The sequence below is a fragment of the Pyxicephalus adspersus genome, chromosome 3 (genome assembly GCF_032062135.1).
Source record: "Pyxicephalus adspersus chromosome 3, UCB_Pads_2.0, whole genome shotgun sequence".
NCBI classification, from domain to species: Eukaryota; Metazoa; Chordata; class Amphibia; order Anura; family Pyxicephalidae; genus Pyxicephalus; species Pyxicephalus adspersus.
Genome location: NC_092860.1, coordinates 5,368,275 through 5,389,202, shown reverse-complemented (window position 1 = coordinate 5,389,202; position 20,928 = coordinate 5,368,275). Strand labels below are relative to the sequence as shown.

General features: G+C 39.9%; 1 protein-coding gene across 1 annotated transcript; it reads right to left on the bottom strand.

Annotated features, from left to right (window-relative positions):
• Positions 1–6: 6 nt before the first annotated feature.
• Positions 7–20,147, bottom strand: PPP1R27 (protein phosphatase 1 regulatory subunit 27). Its single transcript, XM_072403404.1, has 3 exons — positions 19,419–20,147; positions 16,290–16,440; positions 7–1,038 (listed from the first exon to the last, which is right to left on the bottom strand). Exons 1-3 carry the CDS (start codon positions 19,582–19,584, stop codon positions 915–917), a joined length of 441 nt encoding a protein of 146 aa, XP_072259505.1. The 5' UTR covers positions 19,585–20,147; the 3' UTR covers positions 7–914.
• Positions 20,148–20,928: the final 781 nt, after the last annotated feature.

The following is a 20,928-nucleotide window of genomic DNA, read 5'->3' as shown; positions in this document are numbered from 1 at the left end:
GTCATTTTAAAAGTAGCTCGCAAGCCAAAAAAGAGTGGGCGCCCCTGGTCTAGTGCATAGTAATTGAGTGTGTCAGCACCAATAGATAAATACTATGTGGCTGATTATTAAAGGTCTCCAAGGCTGGAGAAGATACACTTTCATCAGTGAAACTGGGTGATCCAGCAAACCTGGAATGGATTTCTACAAAGTCATTTGCTATTTGTTAGCAAATGTTTTAAAACCTGGATCAGAACCATTACAGGTTTGCTGGATCACTCTGCCTTGGAAGCTTTAATAAATCAGGCCCAATAAGTGCCCTATATTCACATAAAGCACCATTTTAGTCACCATTTATATTTCCGATTCCGATTTTCCTTTTTTTCACCCTTGATTGTGTTTTTGTTTAACAGAAGCCATTATTTTAATGTGGAGTTATAAAACAATACACTACATATTACACACACAAAGTTGTATAAAGATATGTACATTACTAAAAGAAAAAAAACACCATAGTAGGCAAAACTACATTGCCCTGTGTAAAGGAAAATCAGGTGATGCTTTTTTTCTTTCCTTGTTAACACATTGTCCTTTTTTAGACAGGGCTTCATAACTGCGGAGTCACAACCCAGGTATACCAGTCACTGGCGAGGTCACCCAGCTGCCATATTGAATCCGCGCATGCTTTAATATTAAATTAATGACTTTTGAGGACTTATGATACACACACTCTTGCTGCTGGGTCACCATCCCATCCTATGTGGCACATTTGCCACCGTAGCAGATGTGTCTGCTTGAGTGTGAGTTGGGTTAAGTAGGCAAGAGTTTTGGAAAAAAAAACCTCTGAAGTCTGTGTGCTTACCATCTCCCACCAGGGCGCAGCACATGTCAAAAATGCACCCCTGCTGGGGTTGGCAGTCAACTATAAGCGTTCATCAGTCGCCCTCCTTGGTTGAGAAGAGCTGGACTAACTCCTCGCAGTCTGAGTCTATGAGTTCAGATGGCGTCTCCCCTTCGCTGTTCACAACATCTTTTTGTGCTCCAAGGGATAGAAGATACCTGGGGGGAAAGACATACATTTTGTGGATTAGTGCAGTGTAGCATAAAACACAAAAAATGGTCAAATCTCAAGAGCCAGAAGGCCCATGGTCCCTAAAATGTCAAATATACCTAGAGGGAGAGAAAAAAATATTTAAAACCCAACTTCTGGTAAACATAGCCATGGGTTAAATGATCATTTCGCCAAGGGGGATACAAATAGGTCCAAATTCTTATTCCTTTCTCCAGTCTTCCATCTCTCCTTGCAATCATTCCCCTATTAATACTAAAGTACTAAATACTTTACTACTCAACGGGGCACAGCCTATTGATTGTCATCTGCACCATGCAGGACCACCAGTCCTGCATTATACTGGAGCCTGGGGGCCAACCACATAGCAAAGCATTGAGGGAGGGAGGAATAATGCATGTAAGTGTGTAGTTATTCCTTTACCCCTGGCCAAATAAGCATTTACCCAATGTGGTGCTAACCCTGGCTAAGTATAGCAGCATCATAAAGTGGGTCCTAAAGCATATACAAATACAAAACAAAAATAAAAATATATATAAATATATCGCCACCTATCAGACCTTAAATGAGATCACTGCATATGGTATATTATTATTATTATTATTATTATTATTATTATTATTAATAATAATAATAATAAACAGGATTTATATAGCACCAATGTATTGTGCATTCCTACTGCCACCCCATAGTTTGATAAGAATTGCTTTGGGAGACAATGTTTGAATGTCTGTACAGGAATCCAATGCAATTTTCCTTAGAATTATTTATTATTATTAGACATGATTTATATAGCGCCAACATATTATGCAGCGCTGTACATTAAATAGGGGTTGCAAATGACAGACAGATACAGACACAGGAGGAGGAGAGGACCCTGCCCCGAAGAGCTTACAATCTAAGAGGTGGGGGAAGTAACATACAAAAGGAGGGGGATATGTAGTGGTGGGTGAGTAGTGAGGGTTTCAAAAGACAGAAGAAGGTAGGTGGGTTTTAAAAAAATGGGTTTTGAGTGCTCTTTTAAAAGAGCAGAATGTAGGAGCAAGCTGAATAGGACGAGGAAAACCATTCCAGAGAGTTGGGGCAGCTCTAGAAAAGTCTTGGAGCCCTGCATGTGAAGAGGTTATAAATGTTATATTTAGGCTCTTTTCTCTTTCCCTTAACCATGTGATCCTGCCAGTAGCACACTACCTGTCCTAGGGACAAAACTCATTGACTGTACAGTCAATGAAGAAGAAGCATTGTACCTGACTACAAAAACCTTATCATTGTAACTTATAATTGATGGGATTCTGTAGTTCTCAGAGTTAGCTGAGCAATGAACCTGGTAAGAGCCTAGCACAAGCAGAAGCTATTTTATTACACAGATAAACCAAAACACTTCATTGTTATATATTAATTTGTACATTCATAGAGAACAAGTAACATTTCCTATTTATGAAGATGGCTGCTCTCAAGGGACGTCCGTGGTAAGCTGCAGGGAATGGAAAGGCTAAACTGGTCCGGACATATGTCTTGGGAATGTGACTTACCCTCTCCTCCCCCAGCACTAAATGGCAGGGCACTGCCCAAGATCAAGTTGAAAGAGATTGTCTTAAATGCCAGTCGATGCTTTTCACTGCACTCATAAGGCAAGGGGAGGCCAAATTTATAAACGTAAGACACGTCCCTGTCACAAGTGCAATCCAACTTCTATCATAGAACTAAGACACTGACCACTCAATAGTAAAAAGGAAAATTTTCATACATAAGTGCCTGTAACCATAAGAAAACTAGAATATCACAGAGGCGCAGCTCACCATAACATTATATTGGTATTAAAACATATGACACGACTATGGACTTTGTACAGCGTAATATGATGGCGCTATATAAATACTGCGTATTAATAATATTAATAATATAGCAATGTCAACGGAAACCTCAACACACATGCTGTGCAAAATAAAGGTAATTTTTCATGTTTTAGGGTGCACTGTCAGCCTATTCCAAATGAAGGGTCCGGACTCATGTCTTAGGAATGTGACTCTCCTCCCCAGCTCCAAGTGACAGGTTTGCTTAGAATAACCCACTTATGATCAGCTACATCCCACTTTAGCACCATTTCTTTTAGAGACCTTGGTAAGTCCCCTGACATCTTGCACCAGTGACACAGTCAGAAATACAAACCTGGAGGACTTTCCAACTTTCCTAAAGCCCTGTACAGGACGTCCAATGGACATTAGATGATTGTCACTGGAAACATTTATTTGTGATCTTTTCCGATCGGGTGTTGTACACACAGCACCATACTGTTCAATAAAGAGGGGAAGTGGGAGGAACAACAAGTGATATCCTGCTGTGCTTTCCTTCATAGGAGTGTTCCCAATGGATCATCGGTTAGGGCAGATTGATGAACAATGTTGGGGACTGCTGTACACATGACAGATCTTTACCCAAACTTTACTAAAAACATCATTTCCTGCTGTGTGCCTTTTAGAGAGATTTCCTTTCACTTCCTGTCTCACAGACATTGCAAAAAATCTTCTCCAAAGAAAGCATTAAACAAGCTTACCAAGGTTCTAAACCTTCCTGACTGCAAAGCTTTGAGATAGAGTTCCGCTTTCAACGTGCAGAATGACCGGAGATCACTTAACCCTGTTCCCTTTTTGGTGGGTAACCAAATTCCTTGGCCTTCTAAATGAGGCCATGAATGTGTCAGATTCAGGAAGAGCATTCACCTCCCATCCAGTCATGCAGCCCCCCTCCTCCAGCTAGAAGCAAAACAGAGTTTATGGCATGCATAGAGCCATTCCTATGGAGTATCCATTTTCAACATTTTTATTAAAGATCACATGATCAAATGCCTAGGTATCTGGTCACATGACTAGCGCAAGAAAGACCACATGGTTTAAACTGGTGTAATCGGGCTGTTAAAGGGTTTAAAGGCTCGTGTTTGCCTTCCAGGTAAGTCATTTATTAAAGCAGGTGGAAATAATTCCTGGAACTGCTTGCATGGTACTGCTGACCTCTCTTCTCAATTTCGACCGACTGACAACGGAGGCCACATTTGTGATATCAAGTCACAAATCGAGGACAGATTTGTTGCCACATCAACCTGGGCCATACAGCCACAGAGAGCGGCGCTGACATTATAACATCAGCGTCACTCTCTGCAGTCCTAAGGATTTCCTACTATCACTGCCAGGAAAAGACCTTGGGAAGTGAGACCCAAGGACGTCAGGTGGAGGAGCCCTTTAAAAATATTAGGGCTGTGTTTTATTTATTTATTTATTTAGTTATTATTAATAAACTTAAAAAAGCTCCAACATATTATTATTATTATTATTATTATTATTATTATTAGACAGGATTTATATAGCGCCAACATATTACGCAGCGCTGTACATTAAATAGGGATTGCAAATGACAGACTAATACATATTGTGCAGTGTTGTAAATTAAATAGGTTACAGATGACAAATCCTTCATAATAAACAATACAAACATTGACACAGGAGGAGGAGAGGACCCAGCAAAACAGAGCTTACAATCTAAGAGGTGATGGGAGAGTATTAGAGAATAGGAAGAAATATGGAATGGTGACTGATTAGTGATTGGTTCAGAGATAGGTGGGGATGGGTAGGCAAGTTTGTAAAGGAGGGTTTTGGAGTTTTGGAAAGTAGGGCTAAGCCTAATAGGACATGGAAGGGAGTTTCAAAAAATGGGGCTGTAGAGAAATCTTGAAGCCATGCACGGGAAGTGGTTATAAGTGACAAAGTCATTAGTAGGTCATTGGAGGAGCAGACAGGGCAGCTAGGGGTGAACAACACTAAATTTAAATTGCCCGTGATGATCATACATTATCATTTCGTGAAAATCCCAGCACAGTGATCCCGTGCCAAATAACAAGACCCCTCCTGATTCCAGAGAACTGACAGGCTGCTTGGCAGCAGTCTCGCTTGTTCATTCCTACTGCCACCCCAAAGTTTGATAACAACTGCTTTGGGAGACAATGTTTGAATGTCTGTACAGGAATCCAATGCAATTAGAATTATTTATTATTATTATACAGTATTTATATAGCGCCAACATATTATGCAGCGCTGTACATTAAATAGGGGTTGCAAAGGACACACAGATACAGAAAGTGACACAGAAGGAGGAGAGGACCCTGCCCTGAAGAGCTTACAATCTAAGAGGCGTTGGGAGTATCACACAATAGGCTAGTCATAGGCTAATGCAATAGAACCCCCATTTTTTTATCTATCTGAACTTCATATAAATCCCTGTGCATACCACATCTCCCCAATATTATATGCAATTATCTGCAGCTCCTGATGTCCCAACTATTACTATACTCCAACCATATGAGTTTTATTCCTATACAGATTTAAGTCATCAGTAAAAAACAGAAACACAAGGGATCCCTAATAACAATATATTTGCTCAATTTGCTCATCTAATGTAATGTAGTTTTCTCAGAGCAACCAGCCAGGATCACAGTTATAAATTTTCTTTTTTGGCGTCCTGCTAGTTCCAGCTGGGCAATTCCTGTGTGGGGTTTGATATGGATTAAAGGATTGCTTTTATGATTACACAGTGACACCATTCCAATATTGTTCACCCCATGTTATTTTTAAACGGGATTTCCATCATCAGACAAATTTAATCTTGCTAGCTTGTACAAGCTTTTCTGTAACCGTTTATACATATACTGCATTCTCATACCTGGCAGTATACCTATATTCTCATACAAATGTCTTTACTTTCATTGCTCAGAGATTCTGTTTGGATGCAATAAACTTACCCTAAGAGCTGAGCTGTATTACAGAGTAATAGAAATGACTCAACAATTCTCATAAAGTGAATATTATTATTATTAACCTCCCTAGCGGTTCATTTCTTTCCAGTTTTATATGTCTAAAGGCGGTACATTGTTTTTCATGAAAATTTATTTAACAGTATAATATATTAGTATGAGTATAGTAAAGTTTGAAACACAAAATCAAAATGTAAAAACAATAAATTGAATAAATTAAAAAATATATATATTTAGGAAAAAAAATTTTTTTAAATTGTATTTAAAAAATACATATTATACTCATACTAATATATATACTGTAAAATAAATGTTATTGAAAACAATGTACTGGTTTTACACATATAAATGCAATATATTGCATTCAATGCAGTTATTTAGTATTGAATGCAATACAAATGGATTTTGAATTTCCCGCCCCGCCGGCAACGTACACACGCACCGATGTCATCGGGAACTGCTCGGTGACTCATTGCCCCTGATTCATCATTGAAATCCGCGATCGCTGGAAGCACGATAATACGCGCGACCCGCGATCGCGGATTACCGCGGTCCGGGACTCGAGTGCGCGCTAAATGCAATGTATTGCATTCAATGCAGTTATTTTGTATTGAATGCAATACAAATGGATTTTGAATTTCCCGCCCCGCCCCGCCGGCAACGTACACACGCACCGACGTCACCGGGAACTGCTCAGTGACTCATTGTGTGCAGAAGAGTAGGAAGAAAGAAGACGGAGATCGCGGCGATGGACGGCGCAGGACTCCGGCGGATCAGGTTAGCGCTCTATTTACTAACCTTCCCATAGGTTTACATACCCCGAGTGTGACTCGGGGTTACCGCTTTTAGCAACTTTTTTCTACCCCGAGTCTCACTCGGGGTTACCTCTAGGGAGGGTCATATAATTATTAAACAAAACTTATATAGCACCATTATATTACGCAGCGCTGTACAATAAATAGGGGTTGTAAATGACAGACAGATACAGGAGAAGGAGTGGACCCTGCCCCGAAGAGCTTACAATCTATGAGTTGGGGGAAGTATACAATATACAATAGGAGGGGAGTATAAAATTCAATACTTGTACTACTCCAAGCTGGATCAATAGTTCTCGCTATTTGTATCTTTGGCACAGAACTTGCATGCAAGTGTTATGGGAGCAAAGACAAGAAGGGGCTGTATTTTTAGTTAAAGATTAGGTTGGAGAGGAAAAGGTAACATGTTAAAGAGTCTTTGCCACTTTGTCCATTTAGGACCTTATTATACTCTTAACAGTGCTGTCTTGCAGTTGACCATGACCCAGTACCCTTGTAAGTGAATGGTCCTAGAGCTTAAGTATGGGTACAAATCAAGGCATTTTATTATTTAATATTAATATTATTAATATTATTATTATTATTATTATTAAACTGTATTTTTCTAGCGCCAACATATTACACAGTGCTTTACATTAAATAAGGGTTACAAATGACAGACAGATACAGAATATATAGCTTTCTAAAAGGCAGCTGACTGTTCGCAGTAGAGCTAAAGGCTCTGAAGAGGAATAGGTAAGGTACAACACCCTTCCATCAGTCATGATATGCCAACATTGCACAGAGAAGCACAGAGACTCAATGATGACAGAACCCAGGCTGGCCAGCCTACGTACTGAAGAGCCAATGGAGGACCCAGTGTATAAATAGGAAACTTGTGGGAAATATAAAAAATAAGCTACGTTTATCTCTCTGTTAATTATGATTGTTGTTTCCTGGACAAAATGAGCTCTTAACCTTTTCAGTGGATAAGGAATCCCACTGCAGGGATAAATGTTTGAGTCCTCCAAAGTTCAGATTCAAAGTTTATGACATGGGTTAAGGTTTAGGGAGTGTATAGTCTTTAACTTATATGGAGTTGCACTTTTTAAAGACCTTGTTACAGGACAGCCATTATATACTAAGTTCCCCTGCCTGCTTGTACTTTACTGCTCTTCTGTCTCATTTACTAAATTAATGCAGGCTGTTCACTTCACTTGTTCACCAAGGTGAATTATCACTATGCAAAGGATACCATTGCAGTGAAAATTCATTTTGCAACGACTACCCAATCACATGCAAGGAAATGTTAACAAAATGTTCTTTGTCCTTGCAGATAATTGGATAGTTGAAGTCAACAGAGCTAAATGAAATATTGCTTGCAAGGGGATAAATTCTCTTTATAAGTGAACCTATGACTATATTCCTTTAATAAACCAACCCCTCCGTCAGCTGATTTATTAAATACTACTATTCCCCTCTTGTGTGACTGATCTGTTAAATTGAAAGTCACATAAAAATGGTCCTCAATCTCCTGCAATAAAATGAGTGGTTACTCCAGCAATTTATTTTTTGTTTCCCTTATATTTATTAAATCAAGAGGTTTAGTACAAAACTACACTCTTTAATAGTTATTGCATTTTATTGAGGGATATATGTCTACCCTATAAGAAGGACAACTGATATGGAAAGAGGTACAAATGCACTTAAAACTGAAACAGAGACAATGGTCCTGATTTATAAAGACTGGATAGGATACACTTTCATCAGGGGAGCTGGGTGATCCAGCAAACCTGGAATGTATTTCTGCAAAGTAATTTATTAGCTAGCAAATGGTTTGAATCCTGAACCAGATCTATTCTGGGTTTGCTGGATCACCCAGCTTCACTGATGAAAGTGTATCCTCTCCAGCCTTAGAGAGCTTTCATAAATCAGGCCCAATATCTCTAAACCAGGGACAGTTGGGAGGTATGATGAGCTCCAGTCTGAACACTACCAGCACTGGGATACTATATTATATTAAGACCATGCTGATATTTTAGGGCTAACTGCAAGAAGATAGTAGTGAAAATGTAACAGATACTTAGATTCCACGACTAATAGGACAAGAAAACAAACGGGGCAACGGAATTCTCTGAACAACATAGCACTGACATTTGTGTTCCCAAAATATTTGGGTATTGACATTTGAGTTTCGCATACAACCATTTGGTATCTTTTAGGTTTCCAGATCCAGGATTGCTGATTTTTAAATACAAGTATATTGGTGTAAAATATCAGCAAAATGTCATGTGAGAAAACAGACAAACATAGGTGCCAAGACAAATATACATCGATCCATGGGTAGGTTTACAATAATGTATAAATAATAAAGTCAGCACAGAGGAATCATATCAAATATTAAAGCGGATCTAAACTGAAAAATAAAAAAAACACACATGATTGGATAGTTGAAGTCAATCTTCCAGGTCCATATGTTTTATTAACAGTAATTATGTTCAACCAGGGAATGTTTGAGGAAACATCAGATTCCCTGTTTTAGAAAAAGACCTGGTAATGTTCCAGCACGACTGTGCCCTGGTGTACAAGCGGCTCCAATAAAAGACACAATTTGAAATATTTGCACAGAGCCCTGACCTTGACCCTACTGGAACACTTTTAGGATGAATTATGATGTCTGTCGTGAGCCAGGTCTTTTCATCCATCATCAGTACCTGACCTCACAAATGTTCTTTTGGCTGAATTCTGTCTGAAATCAATCTGTATCTATAACACTGGGGAACAATTTTGAACTAACTTTGTGTTGACTTTAAGTTTTAAGCTTATTTACACTAAAATAGGTATGCTGATTCTGAAAGTGCAGTTAGATTTCTTCCATCACGTCAGGTTTTTTTTCTACCACTAATATTAATGTGATTACTGTAGCATGGATTTGTATGGGCTATTCATTTACACATAAGAAAGTGTGGTCAGAGGTTGTGCGCTGCTTAACGTAGTGAATAAGCAAAATTTATTTTTCTACTTACACACCTATTTTTTTCTTTCAGATCATGTCTGGCTCTGCTGTTTCTCGTGGTAAGTGCCTCAACAACCCCGATTCATTTTGTTATATCTGTGGCAGTTTCACCATTCCCAGTCAAAGGGCGAACATCAGCAAATTTGTAAAACAAGCCTATTTGGCATATTTCAAAGTTAAACTTGGTGATCAAGATAAGTCTTGGGCCCCCCATAGGCTGTGCAAACACCTTGTGTCGAGGGTTTGCGGATGTGGACAAAGGGAACACGTGATAAGATGCCATTTGATGTACCGTATTTTTTGCCGTATAAGACGCACTTTTTCTTCCCCAAAACTGGGGGGGGGGGAAAGTTAGTGCGTCCTATACGACAAAGGTGTGATAAAATAATTAAAATAATATACTCACCCGATACCCGATCCTGCGTGTGTCTCTGGCTGCATTCAGCGTCTGTCTCCTCTTCTCTCTGGCAGGAGCACGTGTCTTCTCCTGTCTGTAAAGCAGAGCGAAAGAAGCCGGCACAGCGCCACCTGCTGTTCCCTGTCCTAACTGCCGTACAGTGGAAAAAAAGCACAGAGTGATCAGAAAGGGAATTTGAAAGGCATAGAGTGATCAGAAAGGGAATTTGAATGGCACATGAGTGATCAGAAGGGGAATAATCTTTCAGAATTTTTTTTTCTAGATTTTCCTCCTTTAAAATTGGGTGCGTCTTATATTCCAGAGCATCTTATACGGCGAAAAATACGGTACCTATGGTTTGGGGAGAGCCAGGAGATCATTTCAGTGACTGTTACTTTTGTATAGTGAAAACTTCAGGATATAACAAGAAAAATAAATGTAACATAGAGTATCCTAGTCTACCATCGGCTATACGCCCAGTGGCTCATTCAGATGAAATCCCAGTGCCGGTTTTCGTTACACTTCCCTCTCTTGAAGAACATAAGTATGGTGATGAACTAGGTGACAACAATGATGATGAGTTTGAAATTGAAGGGGACTTTGTTCGTAAGGGATTTGATCAGCATGAGTTGAGTGATTTGGCACGTGATTTGGGACTATCGAAGAAGGCTTCAGAACTCCTAGCATCAAGACTGCGTGAGAAAAACTTACTTGAAAAAGGAACTAAGGTATCGTACTTTCGAACCAGAGAATTTGCATTTCTGCAGTACTTTAGAACTGACAGCGGAGCTTAAAGTGTGTCCTCCTTCACAATGGGAATTTATTTGGGTCAGTCCCAATTAGCCATTCAGTTTCTCTTTGTGAAGAATATGCAGACATAAAGAGAGTCATTGATTTGTTGCAATATCACCAACACAATTGGATCATCTGTATTGACCTTAAAATGGTATGCTTCCTTCTTGGTCAGCAATGCGGATACACCAAGTGTTCCTGTTATCTGTGCATGTGGGACAGCAGAGCTCGTGAGAGGCATTGGGTGGAAAGGAATTGGCCCCCAAGATCTGCCCTAAAACCAGGTGATCCAAACATTCTACATGAGCCACTTGTTGATAGAAAGAATATTATATTGCCGCCTCTGCACATGAAACTGGGTCTGATGAAGCAGTTCATTAAAGCTTTGCCAACTGAAAGAGAATTTTTCAAGTTCCTCATTTTGGCATTTCCTAGCCTGTCATTTGAAAAAATAAAGGCTGGTGTGTTTGATGGTCCACAGATTCGGCAGCTCATCAAAGATGAACATTTCATCAGGACAATGTCAGAAGTCCAAAAGAATGTTTGGTTATCATTCAAAGCCATTGTCAAGGACTTTCTTGTAAACACACGAGCAAATAATCACACAGAAATTGTCCAGAAACTCTTGGAGAGCTACAAAATGCTTGGTTGCAATATGAGCATCAAGGTGCATTTTTTGCATGGCCATCTTAACTTCCCGGAAAACCTTGGTGCAGTCAGTGATGAGCAAGGTGAACGATGATTTGAAGTTCACAGTAGGACGGTATCGGGGTAGATAGGATGTACATATGATGCCTTTGTATAAATAAAATAAATTAAAAAAAAACAGTACATTCAAGTTATTATTTCATTATTTATTCATTTTATGTAAAACGTGTATGTTTTTTGACAAAAATGGAGGGTACCCTGTGTCGTAAAAACTTGATGTGATAGTAAAAACTGGGGCCATTTCTGGATTCACCACCCAAAAATTAGTAAAAAAACAAGTGTAAGATCTAACTCTACAAAAAATGCATTCCCCAGTGTAATCTGTACTGATTAAAGACACAATCTCTATATAGTCCTGCTACACTCTGTGGCTCTTCGTATTTGCAACAAAGTAACGTGAGCTGCCTCTAGCAGCCAAGTGTAGCAGCACTATATGGAGATCAATCAGTACAGATTTTCACTGCGAGTCCTAATGGTCTGTACTCATAATCTGGAACGATATTTAATAGTGGCTTTGTACTACAAGCCTCTTTGAAGTTGAAAGGTTTCAACTATCCTTTGAGTTTCTTAGTGTATACCTGTGCTTCAACCAAGGCATAGAAAATCAGTCTATGATATTCTCTACCCCTGAAGAAGTGGTTCTGCCGCGAAACACGTCGGTACAAAACAAATATCTGACTAAAACATCATGTTGTTTGGGTTTTCTTTTTAAATACTATGCATGTACCACATGTACTTTTTTGACGAAGTTGTTGAAAAAAGAGTGTACAAAACTGTTTTTAAACAAGGAATTTTAATTAATTAATCCTTTATACCCCAGGATGTAATGTTTAAATGTCTTTTTTGGCCACAAATTCCTGTTGACACACTCCAGACCAAAATCCTTTGGAAAGTATTTTATAAATGATAGAGCAGCGGTCATGGTCCGCAAAAAAAATTTGGGCGGTCCGCGTCCCTGGCCAGTGTACCCTGGAGTGGGGTCAGGAGAAGGAGCCCTTCCCTGTATGGATCGCAGGCTCAGGAAATAGGGCGGACTGTCTCTGGACAAAACCCTCAGACCTGCGATGGGAGGGTGGGCGAGTTCTGGCATCAATACTATGACAATACTATGGGGGAAGTTTCTTCCCCTTTGAGTGACACAAAGTTCCTCATGCATGCGTGGTCCGGAGCAGGTAAATTTAGTGGTCCGTGGGTCTGAAAAGGTCGACGACCACTGTAATAGAGACTACTTTACTTCTTTACGTTAGCCAATATCTAAGAAGCCAATATTCTGGTCCAAGGGCTATCATATGGGGAGCAAGATATTGTGCAAGAAATAGAAATAATGACTGCAGGTATTTTCCTAAGGAGCTCCAAGATCAGATTGGAGCTGCGGGTAAGAACAGGAAAGAGTAATAACAAGTGCCTGCTATACCGTACATATATCCTATGTACTTTCATTCACTTCAAGATAGACACAGATATTAGATTTCCAAAGTATTTGAATAGCAGCCCTGGATCATGTGTAGAAGTTTATTAGAATTATCAGCATGTGCTCCAAGGTTTGGTATCCAGTTACATCTGATTATAGCAGCTCCACAAGAGGACAATAAAACCTTGGATGTAACCAAATAAAGAACACCAAGTAGAGGGCATTTGGATCCTTTATAACAAAGTAGACCAAAGCCCTCCTTACAGCCTTTTTGGCAGCCTACTCTTGGTGTTCTTCATATAGATATTAGAGCACAGTCTTTTTAATCTGGTTGTTTTGGCAGGCACGGGTAACAACCTTGGGCTGGACAGTCCCAAATTACTATTTTCAGGCGATTACACAACCAGAAAACCTTGATCATTTGCTGTTGTTTCTCAAAAGATAAGCGGACAGTGCTGGGACAGTCTTATCCTGCAGACCCAAAGCACAGAAATTTGTCTCCCTTCTTTGGTTCTGTGCTTTTATGTTACTGCCCATACAGGAGAGCTTCTTTGGTAAGCGATGGGTTGAAACTCCTTTAAATTAGCTTTTAATGTCTGGGTTAGGGAAATTGTGCTTTCACTTCTACATAAGTCAGAGAATTTCCCCCTTTACTTTTGTTACCTGAACAGGTGTCCACAGTGGAAGTTTACCTTTACTTCCTGCTTTGGTGAAAACTGTGACATTTAGGATTGCTCATTATCATCTATCCCCTTCCCATGGATGGAACAATGGATGAGCTCCAGGTTTGCTGACACCTTGGTTTGCAGTGAATCGCCAGGATTTGCAAAGTTTGTGAAATACAAACTTTTAGCGACACACAGCTTCTAATGCAGTGAGTAGCCTTTTCCCTTGTCCGCTCACAAGAGCCAGTCATAATCCAATCCCTTCCAATAAAATTATGGGCTCCTAGAATGGATATTGTCAAGGTGTTTTGGAGTTACTAGGAAAAGTTTACAATTATCTCTATGTACAGATACTGTTTTAATAAATTATTATTATTAGCAAATGTCCCCGTGACATAACTTCCCCTTATAAATAAACAGTATTTATATAATGACAACGTATTACACAGCGCAGTACATTATTAGGGGTTGCAAATGACAGACAGAAGACACAGACAGTGACACAGGAGGAGTATAGGACCCTGACTGATAGAGATTACAATCCAAGAAGCCCTACAAATGGGCAGAATTAAAAGTTGGCAACTCTCAATACCTCCAGCCCATCAGCTGCCACATATTTCCAGCACAAGCTAAATTTCACCTTTTATCTTCTTCAGGTTTCTTCATTTGAAATTGAAACTAAACCTAAAAATAAAAAAAACAGCAAGCTGGAGGGCTCTTGCAGAAGGGATAGACGATGTCTTCAGCAATAAAACAAACTTGCCTTTTTGCAATTTTTTGCTGAACATACACAAAACTGTGCATGCCCACCCAGGGTATGGCATAAAGAATGAATTCCTGTGCGCATGTGCAGGAGTAATGTAGCCAATCAATATGGCCAAAGATCCAAAACCTAGAAAAGGGTCGGGTTAAGATGTCAGTGCTGGTGTAGGAGCGATGAGAGGTGAGTTTCTTTCCACTTTAAAGAATTCAAGATACTTTGCTGACTGACCTGAAAAATATCTGAAAACCTAAATGAATCAAAAGGGATTTTTATCTGCCTTTGATCTGTCTAATTGGAGTTCTTTCTTTAGGAGTTATTTTTTATTACGGTCTCACATGATAAAATCCACCGACCGGAGGTTCTTAAAAAAACCCTCCAAGCTTAGCCAAAAAGGTGACCTGCAGTTAGTCATGTGTGATCACTTGGAAAAAATGTAATGGGCTCTTATGTCATGGATAGTCAAGACGTGACACTTCAGTTTCCTCCAGGGGTTGAGGAAGACGTAGACAGTGCTGCAGCTACTTATAAGTGATTAGTAATACATCTACAGTCAAAAAAAAAAAAAAACTTTTTCATTTCTGAAAGCTAGATGATAAGTTGCTAACTTTCAGATGAGTAAGGCTATGTTCAGATCAGTGATCAAGGTGCAGTGAGATTGTGGTGCAGTTACACCCTCATTCCCATGAATCACTTCCTCTAAAACTATTTTTTTTATCTATGGCAGCCCTAGAAAATGAATTGGGGAGGCAGTGAGCGGTTCAGTACTGCCTGCTGTAAAATGTGCAAAAGCTGGTGTGGGCAGCCAAACAATTAGCAAGGTGCCAGTCCCCGGGAGCAGCATTGATACCACTGATCCCATTGCAAGTCTGAACTTAAATGTTCATCTTGGCAAAATACAAATTTAGTACATCCGTGCAACCTATTTCTATATGTTTTCTATTAAATGGTACTGATCCTACCAAACGCCAGACAAATCTCCATACTACTTCTGCAAGGTGTCCTTGTCTTCCAAGATCAGTATCTAAAACCCTACAGAAGAAGGATTTAGAAACTCACAAAACACAGTTTTGCTAGAATTGAACCATTTACATTATTCCTACATCCTTTTCTTCAGTCGTGCACAGTTGTACCAGCTCCTCTCCTGGACTGAAATTGCTTATTTGATTTCATTGCACACTGTGAGCTTCACACAATGGGCCTGATTTGTTAAAGCTCTCCAAGGTTGGAGAGGATACACATGCATCAGTAAAGCTGAGTGATCCAGCATACCTGAAATGGATTTCTTCAAAGTCATTTGCTATTTGCTAGCAAATGTTTTGAATCCTGGACCAGATCCATTTCAGATTACCTTGATCACCCAGCTTCAATGATGAAAGTGTATCCTCTCCAGCCTCAAAGAGCTTTAATAAATCAGGTCCAGAGTGCATTAAAAGCTGCAGCAAGTCACATAGATCCTTCTTTATTTCCTGGCTGGATGACATCCAGCATCATCCAACCCTTTCCACCCCAGCTTGACTGTCCCCCGCTTACATTTATGGGATTTTCGTTCTTTTATTCATAGAGGCTCAGTATCAGATAGGAGTGTCAACTAAGGCCATTTGGTATTTTCAGTAAGCAATGCACAGCCCTTCTTATCAACCATGATCTGTCTGCATTGTACAGAGAAGCACAGAGACAAAGAAATGACATCACTGTATCCATAATAATGTATTATTTAAACATTTCATTAGCATATTGATAAATTGGGGCAGAATAAACCAGCAAAAGCAAATTACATTTCAGCTTTAACCACCTTACCATATATTACCACTTTACCAGATCATCTCTCAGTGCTGCGACCCATGTTTACAATACAAATGGTAGGAAATCAGTTTTGTTTAATCACAGAGCTCACCTGGCAATGTGCGGATGTGCGTCACTACACGCCATGTGCAGAGGGGTCCAGCCGTTTTCATCTCTCTGCTCGATGTCTGCTCCATATTTCACCAACAGCTTTACACATTCCAGATTCCCAGAGAGGACGGCTTCATGCATTGCACCCATGCCTGGGAGACAAAACATGGGGTCATGATCCATATTTCCTGCATTCATATCCTGGTTAATAAATGTCCACATTTCCATATTTCTATCCAACCTATTGCAACCGAATGGTTAAATTGCACTAGTTTATTGTCTACCCCAAAACAAACAATGCAGAGGTGTGGTGGCTGCGTTCATTTTCTTTTTTCTGTTTCTGTTTTTGGTGATCTTGCCATGCTTTCTGTTCTAGAGTGACAACATATAATTAATAGAGAAGCAGTGATGTCACACCTCAGCAAAAAGTGCATTAGAACTGCAGAACACCTCCTCCTTCACTGGCCATGGCTGATTACAGTTCTCCAGCATCTCCATTAAGCATCTGATGAGATAAAATATCAACTGCACATTTCATAGGCCAACTCACAGACTTGTATTGTGGGAAGGAGCAGTAAAGCACAACCATTGTGCAGCACTGCGAAGCATGGGAATGCAAGGAGCAAATATGGCTGCCGCCATGTACACATATATACACAAACTGTATAGACCAAGTGGGCTTTTATAATAAAATTATATATGCATCAGGGTGATCTCTTGAAATATTTACCATAAATATATTTTGCTTTGGATATGAACCGGACATAATTTTGCAATTTGAAGCATGGACTACATGATATTCTCCTCCTTTTAAATAAATTACATTTAGGTTTAAAAAATATTCACCTTACCCTTAGCTTCTGCTGTGGGCAAGGGTGACACCCTGATCCTTCCATTGGGATAGATGAGTATTCCAAATTTGAGATACTCCTGAGCCGGATCTCACTGGGCCTAACTTATTAAAGCTCTTCAAGGATAGAGAGGATACACTTTCATCAGTGAAGCTGGATGATCCAGCAAACCTGGAATGGATCTGGTACAGTTTTAAAACTTTTGTTAACAAATAGCAAACAACTTTTAGGAAATCCGTTCCAGGTTTGCTGTATCACCCAGCTTCACTGAAGAAAGTGTATCCTCTCCAGCCTTGGGGAGCTTTATTAGGTTAGGCTCACTGAGAGGATAGGGAATACACCTTATAATGTGTGGAGGGTGGGGGTACGGTAAATATATTTACAAACTGCTATTCCCTTTTTCTTTCTGTAATGAACAGAACTCTAAGCAGATATATATAAAGTGTTGACAGCAGTCATTAATACATTGCTATAAGTATTATTTTTAAATGCAAGCAATGTAAGATGAGACCTTGTATCAGTGTCTAGCACTCTGTATAGTAGGGCTGAAGATAAAAGCTATGTACACACATCAGATGATTCTCATCCGATAATCGCCTCAGGGCTGACAGAATCTGGCATGTGTACAGCGCCCGGCGTTCATGGATTCATGAACAAGGAACGGTGAACGATCGTTATGAATGTGAAGGGAAGAGAGTGCAGCGGGGTTCCTTATTCTTTGATGATCTATTCAGTTTTTATCTATTATTTTTGTATGAAGTTCTACCTTAAATGAATTTATTTCATCTGGTAACTGTGACCGGGGGTTATGTTTCTTTTATATTTTATAGTATGCTTTTATTTTTTGTAGACACTTGGATGGCAAAAGTTAGCAGGCAGCATGAAAAATACCTACAGATGTAAAAGGAGCGGTAGAAATGATCATCTGCCGCTATACCCAAACCGACCAATCCCATGTGACAAATTGATATTCCAGGATGTATTTTTACAACCAATTGCTTTTGATCGCTGATATATGCCTGGGAGAATCTGCACAATGCCTGCACATGGTATAACAATACACCTACCAATTATGTTGATGTGGGTTGTGTCCATTCAAATTTCACCCAAATTGAAATTTTGCTTCTTGAGTTGTCTATGCAAAATTCACTTTTTTCCCTCCATTAGGAGGGTGTGTAGGGATTTTGGTGTATTTACAAATAAATGGTTTATTGTCACTTTGAATTTATTGTATGTTTTTTCTTGTTCATTGTTATTTTATTATATGGGGCTAGCAATGGGTCCATGGGAAAAAGTCAAGGATAGGTGAATGGAGATTCTGTATATCCTCAAGGAGCCATTTACAGCCCATTGCACCCTTTAAACCACAAAGCTACCCCAATTTTGACTTTCCTATTGATTCCAATATATTTTACCAAACTTTTGGGGCAACAAAACAGTTTACATTTGCCAATCTCTACAGCGATTTGTATGAACCTTTTTAACATGGGGAACCCCTGAAAAAAACTTTACATCTTAAGGAACACCAGCAATAATTACTATATCCACAACTCACAGTATATTAGTGTGATGGTCAGTTGGAAGAATTGCTCTGGTCATTGGGAAGAATGTGACCCTTACAGATAGCCAAAAACATCATTGGGGTCACTTAACCTGACCTGAGAGGCACAAACTGCTCATTGATCAATGAACCCCCAGCAACCTCTGGAAGAACCCTGGTTGGAAACTTTGCTCCAGACACAACCATTATTGTTAAAACAATTATAAACAGTTTTAACATCAGCCATTTCATATCTTCAGGCCAACATTTTGAATGCCCACTTGCATCCACATTCAGCACCTATTCATAAAGTTAGTGACCAACAAAATAAACCTTCACATGATGGAATAAAAGTCTACAGGAATCCTTTATTCTGCACCTTGTACCACCATCAACCTGTTTGGCTCAACAACTACAGTTTCTCATCAAATTTTGAAAAAGTTTTTAGAAGTAAAAGGCCAGCATTAGAATTTATAACTGCAAGAAGTAAACATAATCAGGAAGATGGGGGAGCAAACAAACAAGTGCCACCTGCAAACTTGTGTCATCAGTGGAAAGGATCCAACTTGTTGGAGCTTACAATCATGACCAAGAGTGGGCAAACCCCTGGAGGCAGGGAGCCATGGTGCGCAACATTTGTGGCTATTTTTAAAGATGGCCAGCAAGGCTTTCTTTATCTTTGACTGAATATTAAAAAAAATAATTATTCTGTTGACTCCATACCTATCGTCGCCCTCACCTGTTAGGTAGATTTTATCCAGTGTCACTTTTCTGGCACGTATTAACCTCCCAACTTGCTCTAGGTCACCCTGCCGAATATGATCCAAGAAGACCACTTCGTTTGGAAAACGCACCGTCCGTGCCGACCTCAGGCTCCGCGACCTCCGGGAAGTACAATACTTCATCTTGAGGATGCCGTGATCGGGGGTGGCGGAAGGGGAACTTAGCGCCAGCGCTGTCTGATAGATTATCCACTCCAAAGGTAGAATCGGGTTTTAGGTATTTCTCCACCGACCTCGGCGAATTTTTGGAGGTTTTGTTTCTTTTTTTTAAATTTTATCCGTTGCCCCGAGACAGATCTGAAGGCTGATGACCAATTCTACAGGAGCAGAAGCGGCACACAAACCCCCCCTTTTTATAGCTCTGCCTTCCTATCTATTTAAGGGACACTCATCTCATCTCACTGTAAGGCAAGCGACCGATGCAGACGCCCACTGCAGTTCATGGAAGAGCTCATCTTACCAGGTCAACTGATCGAGAGAGCAGCTGCTACTCAGAGCTTTGCAGGGTCACAAGCAAGAAACAAAAATTGGCTGCAAGTTTGGGGTGGGGAAAGAGTGCTCCAACGGCCATCCCTGACAAGCCCTGCAGACGTGATCAGACAGCTATCTGTCCACACACAGGAGGAAGCTAGGACTCGCTAAATGGGGGTCAGCCATGCTAGGTCAGTCTGTCTAGCCGTGTCCGAAATTACACACAAGTGCAAAAGGGAAGCCTTTAATGCTATAGAAAATGGCACCACTCATACCAAGAATATAGACCCCCCTTATCTTCCCCAGCAACATGGTTTCAATTGCATAACAGATTAAGAATAGAATTAAAAGACTTTACTGCCTATGGCTGGACAGAAGGCAACATTACAAAACAAATGGAAAACAGTTTAGAGGGAAGCAGCGGTTTCAGATACCAAACACAAAAAAAATGGAATGATGTGTACGATGCAGTCAATTAACGCAACTGTTTTCCGTTTACTTGTAATGTAGTTTTATTACCTGTTGAACTCAGTAGATGTATTTTTTTTCCCGTCCGTTAACAGGAAGCAGTGAAATTGCACAGCAGAGTTGTCACCCTCTAGATAGGGTACTATGTAGTGTAGGCATAGCCAAAATCTAATTTTGGACATGTTTAGCATCATGCCCCTCTATATAAAAAAGTAAGTCCTATTTATTAATATTATTTTTATTAATAATAAATAGGATATATATAGCACCAACATATTACGCAGCGCTGTACATTAAATAGGGGTTGCAAATGACAGACAGATGCAGCCACACGGGAGAAGGAGAGGACCCTGTCCTGAAAAGCCTGCAATCTAGGAGATTCCTGTTTGCAAAGCATGGAGATACTGCCATTACCAGTACTTTCTTGCAGGCTGACAACCCCTAAGCAATGGCCCTGCAAAAGCTAGCAACAGTGAGCGCTCCTTCAGTTGAATGTTTCAAAGTTTTAGAATTCAAAAACCCCCTAAT

Coding starts and splice junctions, on each gene's coding strand:
- PPP1R27 (XM_072403404.1), bottom strand. CDS start 19,584: ATGAAGTATTGTACTTCCCGGAGGTCGCGGAGCCTGAGGTCGGCACGG. Junction 16,441..19,418: donor GGATAAAATCTACCTAACAG/GTGAGGGCGACG, acceptor TTTGTCTCCCAG/GCATGGGTGCAATGCATGAA. Junction 1,039..16,289: donor GCACATCCGCACATTGCCAG/GTGAGCTCTGTG, acceptor CTTTCCCCCCAG/GTATCTTCTATCCCTTGGAG.